Raw genomic sequence first — 20,219 nt, 5'->3', positions numbered from 1 at the left:
TTGAGCTATGTAGTAGACTATGCTCATACGTTTTTCTTCCACATTTTGTTTTTTAAGAGTTAACAGCTTTTTCTTTTCATTTGCTTATTCTATGTATGTCTCACCAAACTTTCCCAAATTCTTCACAGAATTCTAAAATCCTCCCTGTAAAAATTTTTTATTTATTAATTTTTGTGCTGGTCCTGGGGCTTGAACTCAGGGCCTGGGCACTGTTCTTGTGCTTTTTTTTTTTTTTTTTTTTTTTTTACACTCAATGCTAGCCTTGAGCCACAACTCCACTAATTGGAGATAAGAGTCTCATAGACTTTCCTGCTTGTGCTGGCTTCAAACTGTGATCTTCAGATCTCAGCCTCCTGATTAGTTAGGATTACAGGCGTGAGCCCATAGCCCTGCCCCCCCACCCTTTGTTTTTCTAAAGACATCCATGGAAGGTTTTTGGATCCTTTTCTTCAGGATTCTTAAGCCCCTGGTGTTTCTCCTTTGGCTTGTAGGCTGTCCTCCTCTCACATCAGTGACACAGAAGACAGATACTCCAGCTGTGGTGTGGAGAGGACACAAATGGAGAGTACTGTCCCCACAGGCTGGCTTAGAGCTGAATCATCCAGCATGGCTTCTCTCTTTCTTTCTCTTTTTCTTCTTTCTTTTCTTCCTTCTTTCTTTTTTTTTTTTGGTTGTGGGGCTTGAACTCTGGGCCTGGGCGCTGTCCCTCAGCTCTTCAGCTCAAGGCTAGCGCTCTACCCCATGAGCCACAGCACCACTTCTGGCTTTTTCTGCTTATGTGGTGCTGAGGAATGGAACCCATGGCCTCATGTAAGTGAGGCAAGCACTCTATCACTGAGCCACCTTCCCAGCCAGGCTTCTCCCTTTCCTACTTTCATTATAGATGAACATAGAGACACAACACCTGAGATCAAAGTATTCAGTGTTCAAGGTCTATTATCACTTTCCATTGGGAGGTGGCGGTCCCTCCACTTACCTTGTTTATGCCATGGTCCTCTTCTTATGACAGATGGTTTCTAACACACAGGGGAGAAATATCTCTAATAATATCTCTGGGTTAAACAAGCATTTGAGGCTTTGGGAAGTTGGGGACGTGTGTTCTAAATGTCAACCAACCAATTTAGCAGTAAACTTGGAATAGCATTCCTTCCTAAGTTGGGAGCTGTCTGTTCTAATGAAATCCATCTCTTGCATTCATGACAGTAATAACTGAGACCTCGACTGATTAATAGTTGACACCAGATGGATAAACACCCACCCTAAGTAATGAGATAGTTAATTATAGCTGTGCCATGTTTAAGACTTCGATTAATCTCTTGAGAGTGTATAACTTCACCTGCAATGGCTTAACGCAGTGAAGCAGAGCTTCACAGAAGTTGGCTCCTCTATTAGCTCCAAATGCAGGTCTGACAAATTGAAGACCGAATGGATTCGGCTTACTCATTTTCATTACATCTGTGTGGGGATCAACTTATAGGAAACATCTGAGAAATAAGGCAAAGAAAACAGTGACAGGAAAGGATATAAAACCCATGTGAATTTACTTCCATAATTCCAACCTCTTATCTATCCCAATGGTCTCATGCGTATAACCCCTGAGTTACAGATCAGAGGTGCATCCCAGTTTCCTGAAGCCGTGAGTTCAAGGATCTACTTCAACTTTGGTTCACTCTCTGACAGCTGTATGGACAAAAGAGAATAACTCCATGCTCACCAAACATACTGAATTAGAACATATATGGGGTTGGGCTGAACACTCATACTGCTCATGCTCAGTGACAGATTTGTGGGTTGCAGGTCTGGTGTGCATTAGCATAACCTGCAGAACCATGCCAGACTCAGTCACTTCCAAGCTCTGTGCCGGGCCATGGACATTGCCTTTCCATGTTCTCTGCTCTGATGTGCAGTCAGTTAAGAACCATGTTACAGACTAGAGACACAGCTGTCATTGTGCCAATTTTTAATAATGTGTACATGCAAAATAGCTTTCAATTTATAAGAGAAAGCAGTACTTTAGTCTTTCCAAGAATTTGGCCAACTACAAGAAAATTGCCTATTTCTCTAGTATTTAGAGATCACAACTCTGTGTGTGTGTGTGTGTGTGTGTGTGTGTGTGTGTGTGGTGTTTCCTTGCTGCCAGCCCCTGAATACACACCCCTCTCTGTATCTGTATCCTCTCTGCCCCTCCACTTGCTGCAGGAACAGACCTATTGTTTCTGTCAAATCCTAAGCACATCACCCTTTTCCTTTTATAACTCTTTTGATGTCTCATCTGGGACCCAAGGCCTTCCTTGACTAGACTGTTTTCTCACACTAACAGCGGGTCCCCAGGACTCCTCACAGGTCCCTGAATGACTGCTGTCATCTCTAGCTTCTAATTCTGCAGGGACAGATGCAAGCTATCCCTGATCTTTTGGCCTTCCAATTCCATCCTCAGGTCCTTACTGCCTCTGTGCTTAAGCAATGCCTGTGAGTCTGGCACATAGCAGGTGTCTCAAAAAGATTGGAAATCCCCAATAAGTTTCACTTTCCTATCAAAGAAGTGTGTCTTCTCTGTTAGGTTCTGAGCTCTCACTACGGGCACTAGAGTAGCATGGCAGATGTAATAGAAAAAGCGTTTAGAGACATACTTGGGTTTAAAGGTCTTCTCCTCTGCTCACTAACTGTAGGGTCTGAGTCTATGCAATGAGGTTAACTGTCCTTTGAGGGCTTGTGAAGATTATATGTGTGGAGTATCAAATGCCTCAGTGACATTTTCTTCCATCGACTTCAATCTACTTAACATCATCTTTATTTTAGTCAAGAAAAACTGAGTGAAAAGAAAGTAATGGGAAAGGGAAGTCCTTTGGAAAAAGCTAGGGAGTTTTCAGAATCTACCTATAGACTCACAGTGCTGGGCAATTTCCTTTATGTCATGTGAATGTGTCACATTCAGTCTTATGAGAGCAACTGCTTGCTTTTACTCAGGAGGCTGAGATCTAAGGATAGTGGCTCTAAAACAGTCCAGGCAGCGAAGTCCGTGACACTCTTATCCCCAATTAAAAAAAGCCTCAAGTAGAGATAGGGTTCCATTTATTCTGCCTTAAGCAAAAGTAATTCAGGCACAGCACCCAGGCCCTGAGTTCAAGCCACAGGACTAGCACACAGACAAAAAGTCTTGTGAATTTTCCTGCCCCATCTGGCTTCAAACCATGTTCCTCAGATCTCAGCCTCTAGAGTAGCTGGGATTATAGGCATGGACCAACAGTGCCCAGAAAAACAAAAGAAAACAAAACCAAATTAAAAGCAGTGTGTTTAGCCCCATACAAGGAATAGGATAGTGGCTGACTAACACACCACCTCCTAGATTTTCCCTGTAGGTTCGTAGCCCTCCAAGTTGACAGCAGCAGCATTATCTGCCTGGTGGGAAGGAGGATAACATAGGCAATTCTAATACACGTGACAGGGCTTGGCACATGGTAGTACTTAGTGTCATCTATGTCTATAACCATCTGAGGCTGCTGTGCTTGGAATTTATCCTGTGGGTTCCTTATGTCCTTCACTGTGCTCCATTATGGGACAGAAAACCACAAAACACAATCACTTCTTCATGCTTGCTCCACTGAGAACACTAATAATAAAAGACATTTTAAAGGCAATGAAAGTAACTTTATTAACTACTATTCTTACCATGAAACATCTATAAGAAATAATTACAAAATAATGCAGTCTCTTTTTACATACTTTTGGTATCATCCCCGTATAATGATCCTTTCACAGAAAGGACTATTTACAGTAAATGTAGATATAAAGCTCATTGTTGTAAATACAATTGTAGATGACGTGTAGAGGCAACACATACCAAATTGGTATACTAGCAATGGAAATGTAACTAATGCAGAATAAATAACAGCTTCATACTTTTCTTTTCCTTTTTTATTTTTTTAAAACAATCTCCAAATACAAAAGGTAGATTATTCAAAGTGGATTTTCATATACATATACATATATATATATAATCTTGCTGCAAACGGTGGATCAAAAGGCAAAAATGTTCCCTTGCATCTTCTACTTTTGAAAACCCCTAAGATTATTCATAAATCCAATTAGAAAGAAGGTGTGCAAAACCACCAACAATACTGGCAAAACCCTGAAAACCTGGTTCTGGCTGATGTTGAGAGAAAATAAAGTATAAAGCACTACCTGTTCAATTAAATAATGTTTTCTTTGTTCTTTATGTTTGCAAGAATGCTAAGAGCTAAGGAAATGCACTGCATTATTATCTGGGCTCTGTCCAACACAAACTTCACCAGGATCTATAGGAAATGTTGGATTATTTAATGACTCAGAAGTAGAATAGCCATTAAATGGTCCCTTCATACTTTATTCCCTCTTATAGAGACTGAGATACTTTTATACATTCTGGTATCTGAAACTTTGGTTCTTTTAAAGCGTTTTACAAAAACAAAATAATTTCATGAATACAGAACTATACAGAACTTTGATTTCCTTTTGAAGTGTCAGTTTCTGGATGAGGTTCTGTGGATCGTGTAACGTGCTCAGAGGCAGCACAGGGCGGGCTGTGTGGCCACCTTTTTCAATAATACTGATTCCCATCCACGGCAACAACACTGCCTATGTTCTGCAGTCCCCTAACTCTACTTCTTTGTTACTTGAAAACAGAATTTTGTACAAAAATATGACTGTTTCTTTAGAAAATAATATATAGATCTTTTTTTAATAAAACCTGGCAGATAGCAAAAATGGTGTATCAAAATATGGTAAACAAATGTTGTAAAATACTAAATCATTAAAAATATCTCATAGAAAGACATTGTGCTATGAAGTTCTCTCTTGAAATTCAAGCAACGTTTTCACTGTACATCACAGGTTGAGCATCCATCCTCCTGACTTGATTTCATGATCTGTCATCACAGCAGCACTGCAGTAACTGTCTAACCAATGGCCCTTTCATACGGCTGCATTTTCTATATACTTGGACTTCAAAATTAATAAAAAAAAAAAGACACCCTCTGGATCAGTGGTCTTCAGCTCTGTTGCAATATTAACTCCATCTGAAAAACTCAAAAGGACAAAAAGGCCATTTTTCCTGGTCCCACCCACAAACGGTTGCTCTCATTGGTCTGGAGTGGGGCCTAGGTATCAAGGTTTATTTTTGTTAAAGCTCCTCAAAAATTTCTACTATGCAATACGAGTTGAGAATCATGGCCCAAGGCACATGAGAAAGAAGTCATTCTTAACTGCACATATCAAGTGATTGTCTAGGCATCATTCACTCAGCGCTCAGCGACAGTCTCAATGTTAAAAAAGGAACTGGGGGAAGTGGCGCTGTGGCTCAAGTGGTAGAGCGCTCGCCTTGAGCTGAAGAGCTGAGGGACAGCGCCCAGGCCCAGAGTTCAAGCCCCACGACCAACCAAAAAAAAAAAAAAAAGGAACTGGGTATACAAGATAGTCATGGAAGCCAAAATGAAGAGTCAGTGAGCTTGAAACATAAGCACACACAATCCCACATATTTATGTATGTACGACATATACATATATAAAGTATTTTGATCAAGAAGAAACTAGCATTACTCTCATTTGTTCTTGATAACCGAAAAACAACACGAACCAAACATCACAAAGCATAAACATTTTCTAAGACATTTCCATCACTCTGACAAATGCCAGGTTTGTAAACCCTCAAAATGCACTGCCGTGAACACAGCAGATTTGTTACTCAGGTGAGGAAATCAACTGAACCCTAGACTTTTCTGGAAGAGCAACAAGGATACCGTGGCACTGACAGGTGAAAAGTCATGCACCGTCTTCTGGTTGTTGCTTAGTCCACATCTTCTCTTGCTCGGAGCATCTTTGGCTTGCTAGAACCATGTGATCACGACCACTTTGTTAGTGTTCACTTTGGGACAGCAACAGCTGTATATTAAGCAATCATCTCTCCATTCAAAGAAGAGAAGACCTTCCCTCACTCCTCCCTCAAATAACAAGCACTTCACAAGGGAGTAGTTAAAAAAAATACAAGAAAACAAATAAGCCTAACATTTTTTCATGAAGTTAAAAAAAAATGTAATTGAACTGAAAAACAACAGCTGAACAAACACCACAGCCCAGTAGTCTAAGGCTTGGTAATCAGTAAAGCACATTTCCTTCTGAAGGGTCAACACATATCTGGGCACTTGTCTTGCTGTACATTCTCGGTAGTTCTTTTACATCTGCATAATACTTAAAGTGCAATTGTCCCAAGGCTTTTGTTTCCGTCACAAATATTATAAAGAAAGAGCTATGTTTGGGGCGAAGAAAATATGGCACAAGTAATCCGTAAAGAACCCAGGACTTCCACAGTCTTGTGGCAGGCAGCAAAGCTGTCTGCAACGGCAGCTGGCAGGTGGATTTTATACAACAAACTCTGGAACTTCGTCATGAGTGAGATCCAGGGAAAAGTATTTGCTGGTTCTTTTGACTGGAAATGCATCTTGGATGTTGACACACTGCTGAGCCAAGCAGCTGTTGCAGTAGAGGCCCTCATCCAGTTCGTGGCCACACCCAAAGGTGTAACTCTGAGCAGTGTCCTGACACAGACCTGCAATGCGCAGGAAGTCTTTCTGGTAAAGTCTGATGTCATCAAGGCTCAAGCTATGTCGATCGGTGGAAGTCTTTGGTTTTCTACATATAGTCTGCCAAAGAAGGAAAAGTTGAGACAATTTTATGAATAAGGGAATGGTGACTGATTTGCCCTGCAAAGAGGTAAGCTGCATAATATATTATGTGTCACAAAGTGGATTCCAACCTGTGCTTTCTGGGAAATATAAAACCATTACTATCACTACCAATACCAATGTCAGTTAACATTTACTGAACACTATGTGCTGACTTAAATAGTGTGTATAAGCGACTTCAACTTTCTTACAGTCCTACAAGGCATGTTATTCCTTATTCTCTCCATTTTATAAATTAAACAAAGATACAAATCTCACAGGAATCTATCCCCAGAATTTCAGAAATTGAGCAATTACCTTCAAATAAAAGGTAAACACTACCATTAGTTTTTTTGCACTAAGCTGTGGCAGCACTCTTATGCAGATGTCTGTTATTTTAGTAGGAAATGAAAAAAATAATCCAATTATCACTCAAGAAACACAGTTTGAAGAAGGATGTTTTAAAGAGCCACATTTTTTGAGTAGAGTACAAAAGAAGTTGGGAGAGAATCACTACGGGACAAAGGAAGCTCCTGAGCCCTCAAAGAGACCCTATCCTGCACCAAGTAACAGGTGACAGACTTTCAACCTCATTATTCCGAGAGGTGGTACTGGTAGGAAGTATAAAAAGGTTTTTCATGGATTAGATAGTAACATGAATGGGTTAAAGAAAATCACCCTTATACCTCTAAGCTTTCGCTGCTGAGAACCACAAAGGATAATCTTGTTAGAATGAGATGCCACTTTTGCTTTAGGCAGAAGTTCCAGGAGGATATTTTGTTAGAAGTAGCACAACTGAGTGGCAACTCCCACACAGAATGGTAGCTCTTACTGATGGAGTGTTTCCAGGCTACAACAGGCTTTCACACACAGAACCATTCAAAAGCCCCCAAGGCACACACACTAATGTCCCTATGTTAGAGGTGCAGAATCTGCCCCCAGGCTGGGCCACAGGGACATTGCTGTTCAGCAGTTAACACTGAGGTCAAAGCTGGGTGTCATGCAGCGAGTCTGGCTCTAGTGCTTGGACTCTAAGAAGACCTGTTCATGTATACATAGGCTTGCAGATTACTTAGTTTTCAGAGAGAAAAAAACAATATGCTCATGTTCAAAGTATGGCTACTTTAAATAAAAGGAAAGAAAGGGGAAATAGAAAAGGAAAAAAAGGAGTTAAAAGCAAGCAGTATGGAGGTTCCTCAAAAGACTAAACATAGAGCTCTCCTATGACCTGGCAATCCCACTTCTAGGCATTTACCCAAATGACCACAAACAAGGCCACACTAAAGCTACCAATACAACTATGTTCACTGCAGAATGATTTACCATAGCTAAGATATGGAATCAACCCAGATGCTCCTCAGTAGATGAAGGGATGAAGAAACTGTGGTATATATACACAATGGAATTCTATGCTTCCATCAGAAAGAATGACATTGTCCCATTCACAAGGAAATGGAAAAACTTGGAAAAAAGTCATATTAAGTGAAGTAAGCCAGACCCAAAGAAACATAGATCCCGTGGTTTCCCTCATTTGTAATAGTATATGTCTAGGATAGTTGCAGCAGATGAGCAGAATAGCTCAATAGTTATGTACATATGACCATATAAGATGATGCCAAATGAAATGAACTCCAAGACATTTACACAAGAGGTTTTTCTTTGTTGTTGTTTTTAATGTACTACGTGATTTTTTTTGTTTCTTCTGTATGTTCTTCCCCCTATAGTATATCCTCTGTTTGTTGTTACTGTATTTGATTTTGGTACCCTGGGTATTATATATATATATATATATATATATATATATATATATATATATATATATATATATATATATATATATCTCAATTAGGGAAGGGAAGGGGAACAACAAAATGGTGAGACAAAGGACAAAGGGTGAACCAGTGCAACAGTGATACTCACAAGACAATATGTTGGAAATGAACTGTACAACTTGGGGACGGTTGGGGGAAAGGAGAGTGGGAGAAAATGAGAGGGGGTAACGAGTTAGTCAAGAAATGTACTCACTACCTTACATAGGTAACTGTAACCTCTCTGTACATCACCTGGACAAAAAAATTAAATTAAAAAAAGGAAAGGAGTTAAAAGTAGGAACAAAGACTGCTAGAGACAGAAAGAAAATTTTATTTTAGAAAGGAAAAAAACAACACAGAGCCCAAGAAAGAGAGGTATAGGGTTGAGTGTGGTGGCTCAAGCTTGTAACTGTGGCTACCTGGGAGGCAGAGGGAGATCAAGGGATTGTTGTGATTGAGACAGACCAGGCAGAAAAGTTCATCAGACTCCATTCGATCTATGTCTGGGTGCAGTGGTGCACATCTGTCATCCAACAATATGAGGGAAGCATAATGGCTGGACAAAGTGGCGCTTGTTTGTGTCATACCAGTGACAAAGGGAAGCACAGATTGATAGGAGGACCACAGTCCAGGCTGGCGCAAGCATAATCCAAGATCCCATCTTGAAAATAACCAACACAAAAAGGGGCTAGCACAGTGGCCTAAGAGGTAGAGTACCGACTTAGTAAACATGAGGCTATGAGTTTAATCCTCAACATCACTGAATGAATGAATGAATGAATGCAGGAATGAATGAGAGGCACAGAGGAGGGAGTGCTTAGAAAGTAGCAATGGGTACTAGCTAGAGATGAAATCCAAATGGTAAAACCATGAGTTTCAGAAAATTATATACATGCTTTTTGACATTTTAATAGCTTAACCAGATCATCATGCTCTGGTTTACCATACTCTGAAAATTCCATCTTAAAGAAGTAGCCAGGTGTGTAAACATTTCTGCCATAACACACTCACAAAGAGGCAGTAATGCCACACAGACACAGCCATGTATCATACTTGCACACATAACAACTAATCTATTTGAAGTTTCCACTGATACCAAGTGAGCAATCAAGTATACAATTTATCCAAAGAAAAACCAATTCCAACATAAATGGAACTAGCAGAAAAATCAGAATAAAATGAGAATGTATTTAAAATTTTCCCATAGCTCTAGTTACTACTTTACAAGTTTCAGTACCTGTGGAAGAGAATCAGTACTCTGGCCACGAAGTTTGACAACTGTTTCTGAAGAGCTGGAGGTGGAAGAACCAATTTCTTTCACAATCAATCCTGAAGTAAAAGAGAGACAAACAGTGGATATTTCAAATTCTTCCCACTTCTTCCCACATATGCTGACATACACAGCTCCTGGGAATGTCAAACAGAACCAGTACTATAGAGTTCACTGTGGCTCTTTGGTGACTGACAAGCAGGATAGCACCGATTCTCTTGCAGGAAATAGTCCTGGGGAGTCCAGGAAAGAGTTTAGAGTCTCATTTATGACAGAAGTAAAGACAAAGACTGTAGGTGCAAAGTGTTTATCTTTACCTGGTAAAAGACCATCCCCCACTCCACACCTCACTAACACTGATACAGCCACATAGATTTGGTTTGCTGGGGGAATGCAGTGGGTAAGAACTTAGATCTTTGTAGTCAGATAGGTCTGAGCTACTTTTTGACTAGAAAATTCTGGCCAGTTTCTTAATCTCCCTCAGTCCCAGTCTTCTCTCATGAAATTGGGCTGATAAAGCAACTATTCACTAGCGTTTTCCTGGCCATTAGACAGTGAGTGCAAGTGAAGGGTCAGGAGCATCTGCTGGGAGATGCAGACACCGTGGGAAGGGCTCAAAATGGAGGTCATGGTGAGAATTCAGTACTGGTCTCTGAGATCAGCGTAGTTCTTAATCACATCAGGGTCTAGGGAAAACCTGTTAAATTTTCAGACAGAAATCTAGGGTTGATATTTCTCTGCAAGCGTATGAGTGAAGCAACCCTTAAAATGTTTCAGAGATGAGTGAATACCACTGACATTTTTCTTGCTAATGGATGAAGCAAAAGTAAGCAAGTCAAGTCCTAGGTTCACAAGGCTAAATGGCTTCTACCGAAAAGTACAAATGAAAAGGACCTTGGTAATCTTTTAGTCAGCTTCTAGCTACTAGTAGCATTTAGAAATAGCTTTTTCTTCTTTCTTCTTTTTTTTTTTGAAATAGCTTTTTCTGTTCCATTCCTTTACTGTTTGGTAGCGTAACATTTTGGTCTAACATATGCCTTGCATATATTGAAGGTTGCGTTAACAACAGTCTAATGTATGCCTTGCATATACTGAGGGTTCAACAATTAGTTTAATTGAAACAGATGTGAAAGCATGCCTGGCTACTCATAGATGGTTTAATACTCTCAGGTTATGCTGCTCACATCTGGGGGTTGGTACGCACTTCTTTTGCAAGACTTTCTGGAGGCACAAAGGCCCACATCTCTGGAAGATCCTTAAATCTTCACAGGAACCAATCTTCATCGGAACTCAAAGGCTTGGGCACTGGCTAGCATGTGGTGTGGTTTCTCTAAAGATTCCGTGGCAGATGCTCCCTTGGCTATGGTGTCTGCAAGTACTCTTCTCCAAACACACATCTACCACTGAAAAAGTTAGAGCCAAGGCTGGTGCTCAAGGCTCAGACCACACTCCCAGTATGTTTCAACAGGAAAGAGGACAGTAGTTTCCCTCATCTCTACGCAATCTACTAGATCTAAAGTACTACAGTGAGTATTTCCAAAACAGTGCCTATAGGCTCACATGGTCAAGAACTTTCTGGAAAACTAGTATGATGCATGGAAGAACATAAAATCATCTATAACCCTGTCATCCAGAGAAAAGGTGACTAGAATATTATTTTGTTATTATAAATAATACTTTGGTATACTCTGTAGTATTCTCATCTTTATTATATATTGCTTAAAAAGCTTACATGTAATGGCCTATAACTTTCTCTTATGCGAACAGATGATAGCAGCCATTCATTGTTTTCCTCTTGTTGCTACTATAAATTTCAATAAATATGTTTGTGCATCATTTTAAACAGAGAAATCCTATTGTTTCTATTTAAAATTACAAAATGAATAGTCTTATAAAAGCAAACACAGAAATATATGAAGAGCAAGCTGGCTGCTCTCATATCTTCCTTCCCAGACATGGAGGCCTGACTTCTGTTTCTAGCACTTGTCTCTCTAATATATCGATTCTTCAATAGACTGGAGAATCTCCAAGATCCACTCCAGATGCATTAGATGGTTTCTCTTCTTTTCTTCTATTCAAGGCACTTGCCCTGCAGTTTAACACAGTGGCCTGGAGTGGCTCTTGTTCCATGGCTGCTCTGATCTACAGCTCCCACTCCTTCCTTCTATTTTTGGAGGCACCTATCACTGGGTCCAGGATAATCTACTATCTCAGGGAGAGAGCTTGCTCTAAGAGCTCACCAGAATGTCCGTTCAGCTTCCTGGACAGGAGCATGTCCTCTGTAATATAGATGCACATGTCAGAGCTGACTTCCAGAGACTCTTCTTCATTCATTGGCTCCAGATCCCTGGGGTCATCAACCAACATCTCTATTTCTGACACAGAAGGAGGAAAAGATACTCAGTGACACAAACAGAAGTAAAGAACACAGTCCTCTTGGGTAGAAAGTCATATAAACATTCATAGTTGAAAATAAATTTGCTACTGGAGGTACAACTCAGAAGTAGATCACCTGTCTGGCAAGCGAATGGCCCTGAGTACCAGTACAACCAAACACAAACAAAATTAATTTGCTAATGAGACTCCTCCTCAATAGGAAACTCCAGAGGCAATTCCAAGGTTGCTATTTGCTTTCCTTTTCTTTTTTCAGTACTGCTGTATTCTCTGCATAACCTCTAATATCATGATTTATCAATTCTTCTTTATTTTTTAATAAAGAGGAAAACCTATGATCCTACCAAGATGAGAAAGGGCAAACTGAGCTCAATGGGCCATTTGCCCAGCAAGGGCTGCTGACAAGGCAAAGGAGACATTCATGAAGTTCCTCACTGCCAACAGCTGCCCCCCAGGGTACTTAATTACTTGCTTTGATATCCATTTAGGTTGTAGGGGAATTAAGGCAAATCAAACAGTTCTGCAATTTTCCTTAAGAGTCAGTATTTGTTTTCACACACTTAAATATAATATAGCATTTATCTGAGACAGTAAAGAACTTTAGAAAGTCACACAAATGCTAAGTTTGGCCAACACATGCCATAGAGTCTGTCTTATCCCTTTAAGCTCCTAGCAGCTAGGGGATGTTATTCCTTTTATATTCCCCTATACTTTGGCTATATGGGAGGCCCTTAAGAAACAGTTTACTAATTAACTGCATGTCTGAGAATCAAATATTTCTGGCTCACAGAAAGAGTTCTCTTTTTTTTAAACCTGGAACCTAGACTAGTACTCGGGGTATAGAGCTTTTATTCCTAGGCTAGTGCTCTACCACCTGAGCCCCAAGAGAACCTTTTTGTTTGTTTGTTTTAGGCCAGGAGGCAGAAGTTCAAGATATCTCTGCCCTTTACTCTATGGTCCTAACTCCAGCCTTATTTAATCTGAGAATGAGAAGAGTAAGCTCCACTTTACTTCCTTCCTATAAATAGTCAAGCCTATGGGTGGTGCAAAAGATATTGACTGGAGGCATGCTCTGTTCACAAACACAAGCAACTCAACCAAATCATTGTGCAGACAGTAAGACACCTCTTTTCTACCTGCATGACTTAAGTTGCTCCCGGACATCAATTCCACAGAACCAGCAAGTGAAAAGACTACACAAAGAAGGGAGCCAGTGATGGGGCATGGCTGTTACCATCATCCTGTGAGTCCTCTTCCAGGCGGTCTTTGCCGCCGCTCTCCACCCCTGAGGTGTGGGAGCTGCCATGGCTGGTCATGGAGCTGCAAGTCTTCAGCTTGCGGTGGATGGCGCTGCCTGAGTAGCTGTCCTCTGGCCCTGTGTCCCGGGGCTTGGTGTCAGCCTCAATGCCTGAGGTGTGGGAGCTGCTGTGACTGGCAGTAGAATGACGGGACAGGCGCTTGTGCTTCACACTGCCTGCACTGCTCCCGCTGGCCCGTGACCGCTTTTCCAGCTGGTCCATGTCCAGGTCCAGGTTATCACTGATGTATGATTCCCGGTACTGTTTCTTCTCTGTGGTGAAAACAGAAATCATCAGATTCAACAAAGACAGGTGAAAGGGTGGCCGGCTTAGTAAGCCATCAGGCCAAGAGCAGGTGTGATTTCCCTCTGTGAATCTAACTTGGAGGACTAAGGAGACTGCAACATGAATGGAACCAACATAGCAGTACAGGTTGGGGGAAGGTAGGACTCTGAATTGCCGAGTCTGAAGCTTCAAATATTGAAAAGTGCTTTTCAAAGTGTAGTCACAGACTATTTCTTGTCTCCCAAATGCTATTGTTCCACAATGAAGTAAGTCTAGAATACTTGAAAACTTCTAGAACAAGGTGACACTACCATGACAAACATTAATGTGATGGTGTTTTCTACTAAAGTATCATTCAACAGCATAGATTTAAAAAAAATCTGGTCCTTCTCTACAGACAATTCAAAAACACTGATACACAAGACTATGTCATAAATGGAATTATGCTGATTACATTTCACTTTATTTTTCCATTTGTTAAATGTGGTCCATTGCTACCTCTAACTGTTCAATATAATTTAAGATAAAACTGTTCTGAAAATTTCTTTCAGACTTTAGATTTTCTTTGATATAAGACAGTTTTCCTCCATTTAGGCTGAAATAGTGAGCCTCTATCACCTATTTATAAAACAGAAATATAAAACTACTAGTTTGATTATTTATACTCCATTGACCTCTGATTAATAAAATTACTTTGATTTAGCAAGTTCATGCTGTTATTTAAATTGCACTTAAGTTTCAATGGGGATGTCAGACAGACAGATATTGGAAAGCCAGACATGAGGAAGCCCTTCTTACCAAATACTAAAGTAGACATATACATTAAGGTGCAAAGTTACAACTGAGCTGTAGGAACACAATGGACATAAAAAAAATTGCTTTTGTGTTTCAGAAAATGTATAAGTAACAGATTAGTTTCCTCACCTTTTTAATACTGATGAGAAAAAATATATTATTTTTAAAATGTTAAAAATGGAGCACATGTGGGGACTATTAGGTGGATGTTATTTTAGAAATTGCTACCTAGTAGAGTAACTGGACTCTCAGGAGCCTGATCATTAATAGATACAACAGTCTTGTTTCTTGGTGGAGTGAAATCGCGTGTGGTCCTGAAGTCTGAATGCAGCCCTGCAGTATGATCATCATCGGTTCACCAGAGAAGGGAAGAGGCCAGGATGCAGAATACAAGCTAGCTTTTTCCAAATCAACATCAGTATCACCATGCAAGTCATCAACATGCCTGTAGGCTTTTTATTCCCTCTGCTGTAAAAGCCCAGAGACCAGTGTCTTTCACATATAACTTTAGAACTGGGTGTAATAAATGTGACCTCTTGACCTAGGACCTAAGAATATGTTCTGGTTTCTGTTTACTCAATTTCTTAAGGACACAGGCATGTTTTTCCTTCTCTTTTAAATGCTACAGAAGAATTCTGTGATCATTTACTACTATGAAATACTTCAACCGTGCCTTAGACAAGGTGACTCTAAATGAAATTTACTGGGGAAAAACAGTCTATATGAAATAAATGGCAAGAACAGGGCTTTTCTTGTTGAAATCCTAAAGCCTATATATAAAGCCCATATATGTAAGGGAGACAAAAGAATTCAGACCAAATACAGCTCAGAAAATCTTTGGTCTTTAGACCTGAAATTACCTCTTCAGGGACAAATGAGGAATGCATCTGAATTTATTGAAATAAAAGATCCAAGTCAGATCTTTATCATTCCTTCATTCTCCTACTGCTACGGCTTTAATGTTTATTCCCTCCCAAAGTCATGTTGAAATGTAATTATTGCTGTAAAATTCATGGATGGACTGATACAGTTATTATGGAAGTGAGTTCCTTGTGAAAGGGGAGCTTGGCTTCTTCTCCTTGCCTTTATGGATGAAACACAGCAGGGAAGCCCTTAGCAGATGCCAAAACTGAGAGAAAGACATTCCCATGATTTGTCAATTACCCATCCTGTGCTATTTTATTACTGGAGCACAGAATAAACTACTCACGTAGGCCCCCAATACACTTGGTATTTAGTAGCAATGGACAAAGCCCTGTCCTGTAGGGCTCAAATGTCTTTGCAACTTAGGACCAACCTACAGGGGAGGGTCATTAACTTTTCTAGGCAATAAAGGATTCCCTGTGGCCATCTAAATTGCCAAATTATAATTTACTAAATATATTCCATCAGCTCTCTCAGCTGATGAAATAAATGAATTTCTCACTTCTCACTGTGCCACTGTAGCCACTTCAGAATGAGGCCGATTTGGCAAATCATGGCTCTACACCTAATTCAGTCACTTTATTCTCACAGCTCCCAAGCTGATGACTTCTTAACACTCATGTCAGCAGAGGGAGATATATTTGTTCCACGGATGAGTCAGCATAGGAAGAGCTGGAAGTCTGACAGCAGCAGAAGCCAATACACCTGACAGTTACACCGAATTCTCACAAAGACAGAGCCAGTTCAGTGTCAGACAGTGGGGAGTGGGGGATGTTCTAATCACTGCTGAGTTCTCAGGGAATCTCAAACAAGATCCCATTTGGATTGAGAGTCAGCTTCTGAGAGAAATCAATTAAATGCACAAACTTCTTTCAGGAGATTTTGTTTTGGAGAGGACATTCATCCTTTTTCTGCAGCAAAGGAAGGCAAGAGGATGGGTCAAAACTTGCTTTAGATATAGACCTAAGATAGGAATCTGCATTTCAAGGTCCAAGCCCCGCCCCAGGTCTAATCTAATTGGATTGCCATAAGATCTAACTACACCAAGAACTACCACATCACTTTTTAAAATAAATTGGAAACACTGTATATTAAGTAAATATGGAAAAAGCATTTTGAGGGATTAGAAGTTGAGATGTGATAAATGGGGAACCCCAGAATGCCATAACTCAAAATAGAGGCTAACCTTGAGAGTAATATTGTAGTTAAAGTATGTGGTTATAAACTCTAGTACTGTCTTCTTCTTTATGCTGTCTTCCTTTCAGGGCCTAGTACTCTGGGGCCCCAAATAGAAGGCTCCATTCCAACTAAATCTCAGCAAAGCCCCCACAGGACTAGTAGACAAAGTCCTCAGAACAGTATGTCCCCCTCTTTTGTTTGTCATTCTTATGGGGTCAGACTTGGGATCCTTTGAGCTATCAGTTAGAGAGGCTGGAGACACTTCTGTGACCCACCTTTATTGTCACTTTAACCTAAGGAATAATGACTTTGAAAAAAAATCCAAACTGCTGTGGATAACAGCACTAATTGGGTCGAGGCATACACAGAGCCCTGAGATGTAGATAAAAATCTGGGATGCAGATAAATCCTTGCCTTGTGCTTTTTGTAAGGATTTTAGAGTCAGGTGTGGGGAGCTTTAGCCTCAGAGATTCTGAAGAGGTGCTGTGGTTGGTGGGCCTCCAGGGCTGGATGTAAACAGAAGTGCAAATGAGTTTCTAGAGTGCGACTCTCCAACACCATTCTTCAGGAGCTTAAAATGCTGGTTCATGGCAACTATAGAGAGGCCAGAGATGGGCCAGCAAGGCACCATCTGCCTCCCCTGCCCCGAGGACCCTGTGATACCTTCATTTTCCTCCAGCTTCCGGATGTGGCGCAGGACAGGCTGCAGGTTCATGTAGAGGCGGTGACTGTTGCTCAGAAGCTGTAGGAGGTGTCTGGAACGCATGGGGCACCCGGTGTAGTAGATGAGCTTCCTGGCTGAGGGCAGACCATCAGGCAAAATCTCAAACTTCTTTCCCTGTAAAGGAAAATCATGAATCAAGAAACAAAATTCTCATTTTATCATATAAAACTACATTCCAATAGACACATAAAGCTCACTTTAAAATTCTCTGAAAATAAATTGTTTCTTCTTTTCAAAGATGTTACAGGACAGAGGACAAAAAAATTCTGGAAAGTGTCTAGCAATGGTTTTCAGGAAACAATGACTACATGGGCCAGCTAGGGATTATCTGTGCCCTCTCCATTTGGACAGGGTGTTTGTGTAACAGAGAAGAGCCTACCATGAAAGTCCCTCAGATGCAAGCCCAGAACCCTAACAGCACACAAAAAGACACATTCTGCAAGAGATAAACAAGCTTATTTGTTAAACATTTGATATACTGTGTCAAATACTGTGTGGGGCCCTGGAAAAATAGCAATGAATAAGACAGACAAAACCCCTACCACCCTCATGGAGTACATCCCAGTAGGAAAGATTATAAATAAAACAAAAAGCAATTGTAGTTCATGATAAAGGCTGAGAAGGAAATAGCAATGACAGTGAAACAATGCAGGCTATTTGGGGTTTAAAAAATGGAAAACAGTTGAATAAAAAAAGGGAGCTGATAGTTGGGGCAACCAATGGGTAAGAGAAAGAATGTCATCAATGGGTGACGTAAAAAAGTCCACCCTTTTTTTTTTTTAATTGTCAAGGTGATGTACAGAGGGGTTATAGTTACATAAGTAAGGTAATAAGTATATTTCTTGTCCAACTTGTTACCCCTCCCCTCAGTTTTCTCCTACTTTCTCTCCCTCCTCCCCGAGTTGTACAGATTATTTTCAACATATTGTCTTGTAAGTATTGCTGTTATATTGGTTTCCCCCTTGTCCTTTATCTCACCATTCTGTTGTTCCCCTTCCTTTCCCTAATTCAAATCAATGTATATACAATACCAGAGTACCAAAATTAAATACAGGAGATATACCATAATGGGAAGAACATACAAAAGAAACAAGAAATCACACAGTACAATAAAAACCTCATGTCCATGTCTTGGAGTTCATTTCACTTAATATCATCTTATACGGTCATATGTACATAGCTATTAAGCTAATCTGCTAAGATTATCCTAGCTGTACACTAATTATTGCAAATAAGGGAACCCATGGGATCTATATTTCTTTGGGTCTGGCTTGCTTCACTCAATATGAGTGAAATCTTTCCATTTCCTTGCAAATGGATGCCATTCCTTCTGATAGATGCATAGAATTACCATATATATATATATATATATATATATATATATATATATATATATAATATTTTCTTGATCCATTCATCTACTGAGGGGCATCTGGGTTAGTTTCATATCTTAGCTATGTGAATAATGCCACAATAAACATGGTTGTGCTGGTAGCTTTAGTATGGCCTTGTTTGTGGTCATTTGGGTAAATGCCCCAAAGTGGGATTACTCCCCCAAAAGTGGAGAGCTCTATGTGCAGTCTTTTGAGGAACCTCCATATTGCTTTCCAGAATGGTTGAATAAGTTTACACTCACACCAACAGTGCAGTAGCATTCTCTTTTGGTCACATCCCCTCCAGCATCTGTTGCTATTAGATTTCTTGATTGTAGCCATTCTAATTGGAGTACGGTGGAATCTCAATGTTGTTTTGATTTGCATTTCTTTTATGGCCAGAGATGTTGAGCATTTCTTTATGTGTTTATTGGCCATTCTTATTTCCTCTTCAGAGAAGTCTCTCTTTAAGTCATTAGCCCATTTATTAACGAGGTGGTTGTTTCTTTGAGTGTTTGTTTTGGGGGGATTTAATTTTTTGAGTTTTAAGTATATTTTCTGCTAGTGAAGATCTTCTCCCAATCCGTGGGAGAAAGCTCACTCTTTAGGTCTAGAATCATCAAGTTCTAGTTCTGAACAAGAATGCCTCATGGTTATGGGGTATTATCAATTCTTTTTTCTTTTCCTCATAATGAATTACAGAGTCACAAAAAGGGATACATTGAAGCTCAGCTAGATTAGGTAGGGCAAGGAGAGGGGGAGGTATATTTTAACAATATACTTCAAACAGTGCAAAGGAACTTGGGATTGTGTGGCTCAAGAAGGGATAGAATTGATCATTTATTTATTCATTCATACATCTATTTTGTGCTGGTCCTGGGGCTTGAACACAGGGCCTGGGAACTGCCCCTAAGCTTTTGTACTCAAGTCTAGCACTCTACCACTGAGCTACACTTCCCTTCAGTTTTTTTAGGTTTAACTGGAGATAAGAGTCTCATGGACTTTCCTGTCAAGGCTGGCTTCGAACTTCAATGTTCATATTTCAGCTTCCTGTGCAGTTAGGATTACAGGCGTGAGTTACCAGTGCCCAGAAAGGACTTTTTTTTTTTTTTTTTTTAAGGAATTAACCTCTGCCTTTTCATTTTAAAGGATCTACTAGTAGATTCTAATGCTGGGATAACAACAACTGATATTTAGTGAGCACTAAGCATTTATTTACTCATTTAAGGACCAACTGTTGCCATTTTTTTAATGAAACCAAAGTATAGAGAGGTAAAGTCACATGCTCAAAACCACAAATCTAAGGTAGGAATGAGTTGGCTGAGAGAAGAATCATCTGGTAAATAGATGATTCCTTAGACTTTGTTCTAGCCCCAGTGAATCAAATTTCTTGGGGATAAGATCCATAAATCTGTATTCTTTAACCAGCTCCATAGATAAGGCTGATGTCTGATACTCAGGAAGCACTGAG

The 20,219-nt window shown here is 40.1% G+C and overlaps 1 protein-coding gene across 2 annotated transcripts in view; it reads right to left on the bottom strand.

Moving 5' to 3' along the window:
* Positions 1-3,662: 3,662 nt before the first annotated feature.
* Frmd6 (FERM domain containing 6) overlaps positions 3,663-20,219 on the bottom strand; it is a 92,115-nt gene continuing 75,558 nt past the window's right edge. For both annotated transcript variants that reach the window (XM_070028179.1, XM_070028188.1), the window contains exons 10-14: positions 17,315-17,489; positions 13,405-13,740; positions 12,017-12,151; positions 9,744-9,835; positions 3,663-6,674 (exon numbers count right to left, since the gene is read on the bottom strand). In XM_070028179.1, the coding sequence (XP_069884280.1) occupies positions 6,393-6,674; positions 9,744-9,835; positions 12,017-12,151; positions 13,405-13,740; positions 17,315-17,489 (1,020 nt within the window). In that variant the 3' untranslated portion in view covers positions 3,663-6,392. The remainder of the gene's footprint in view (positions 6,675-9,743; positions 9,836-12,016; positions 12,152-13,404; positions 13,741-17,314; positions 17,490-20,219) is intronic.

Source organism: Dipodomys merriami, unplaced genomic scaffold (assembly GCF_024711535.1).
Source record: "Dipodomys merriami isolate MVZ:Mamm:240054 unplaced genomic scaffold, mDipMer1.0.p SCAF_1, whole genome shotgun sequence".
Lineage (NCBI taxonomy): Eukaryota > Metazoa > Chordata > Mammalia > Rodentia > Heteromyidae > Dipodomys > Dipodomys merriami.
The sequence above is the reverse complement of the archived record's forward strand: the minus strand, read 5'-3'. Positions and strand labels throughout refer to the sequence as shown.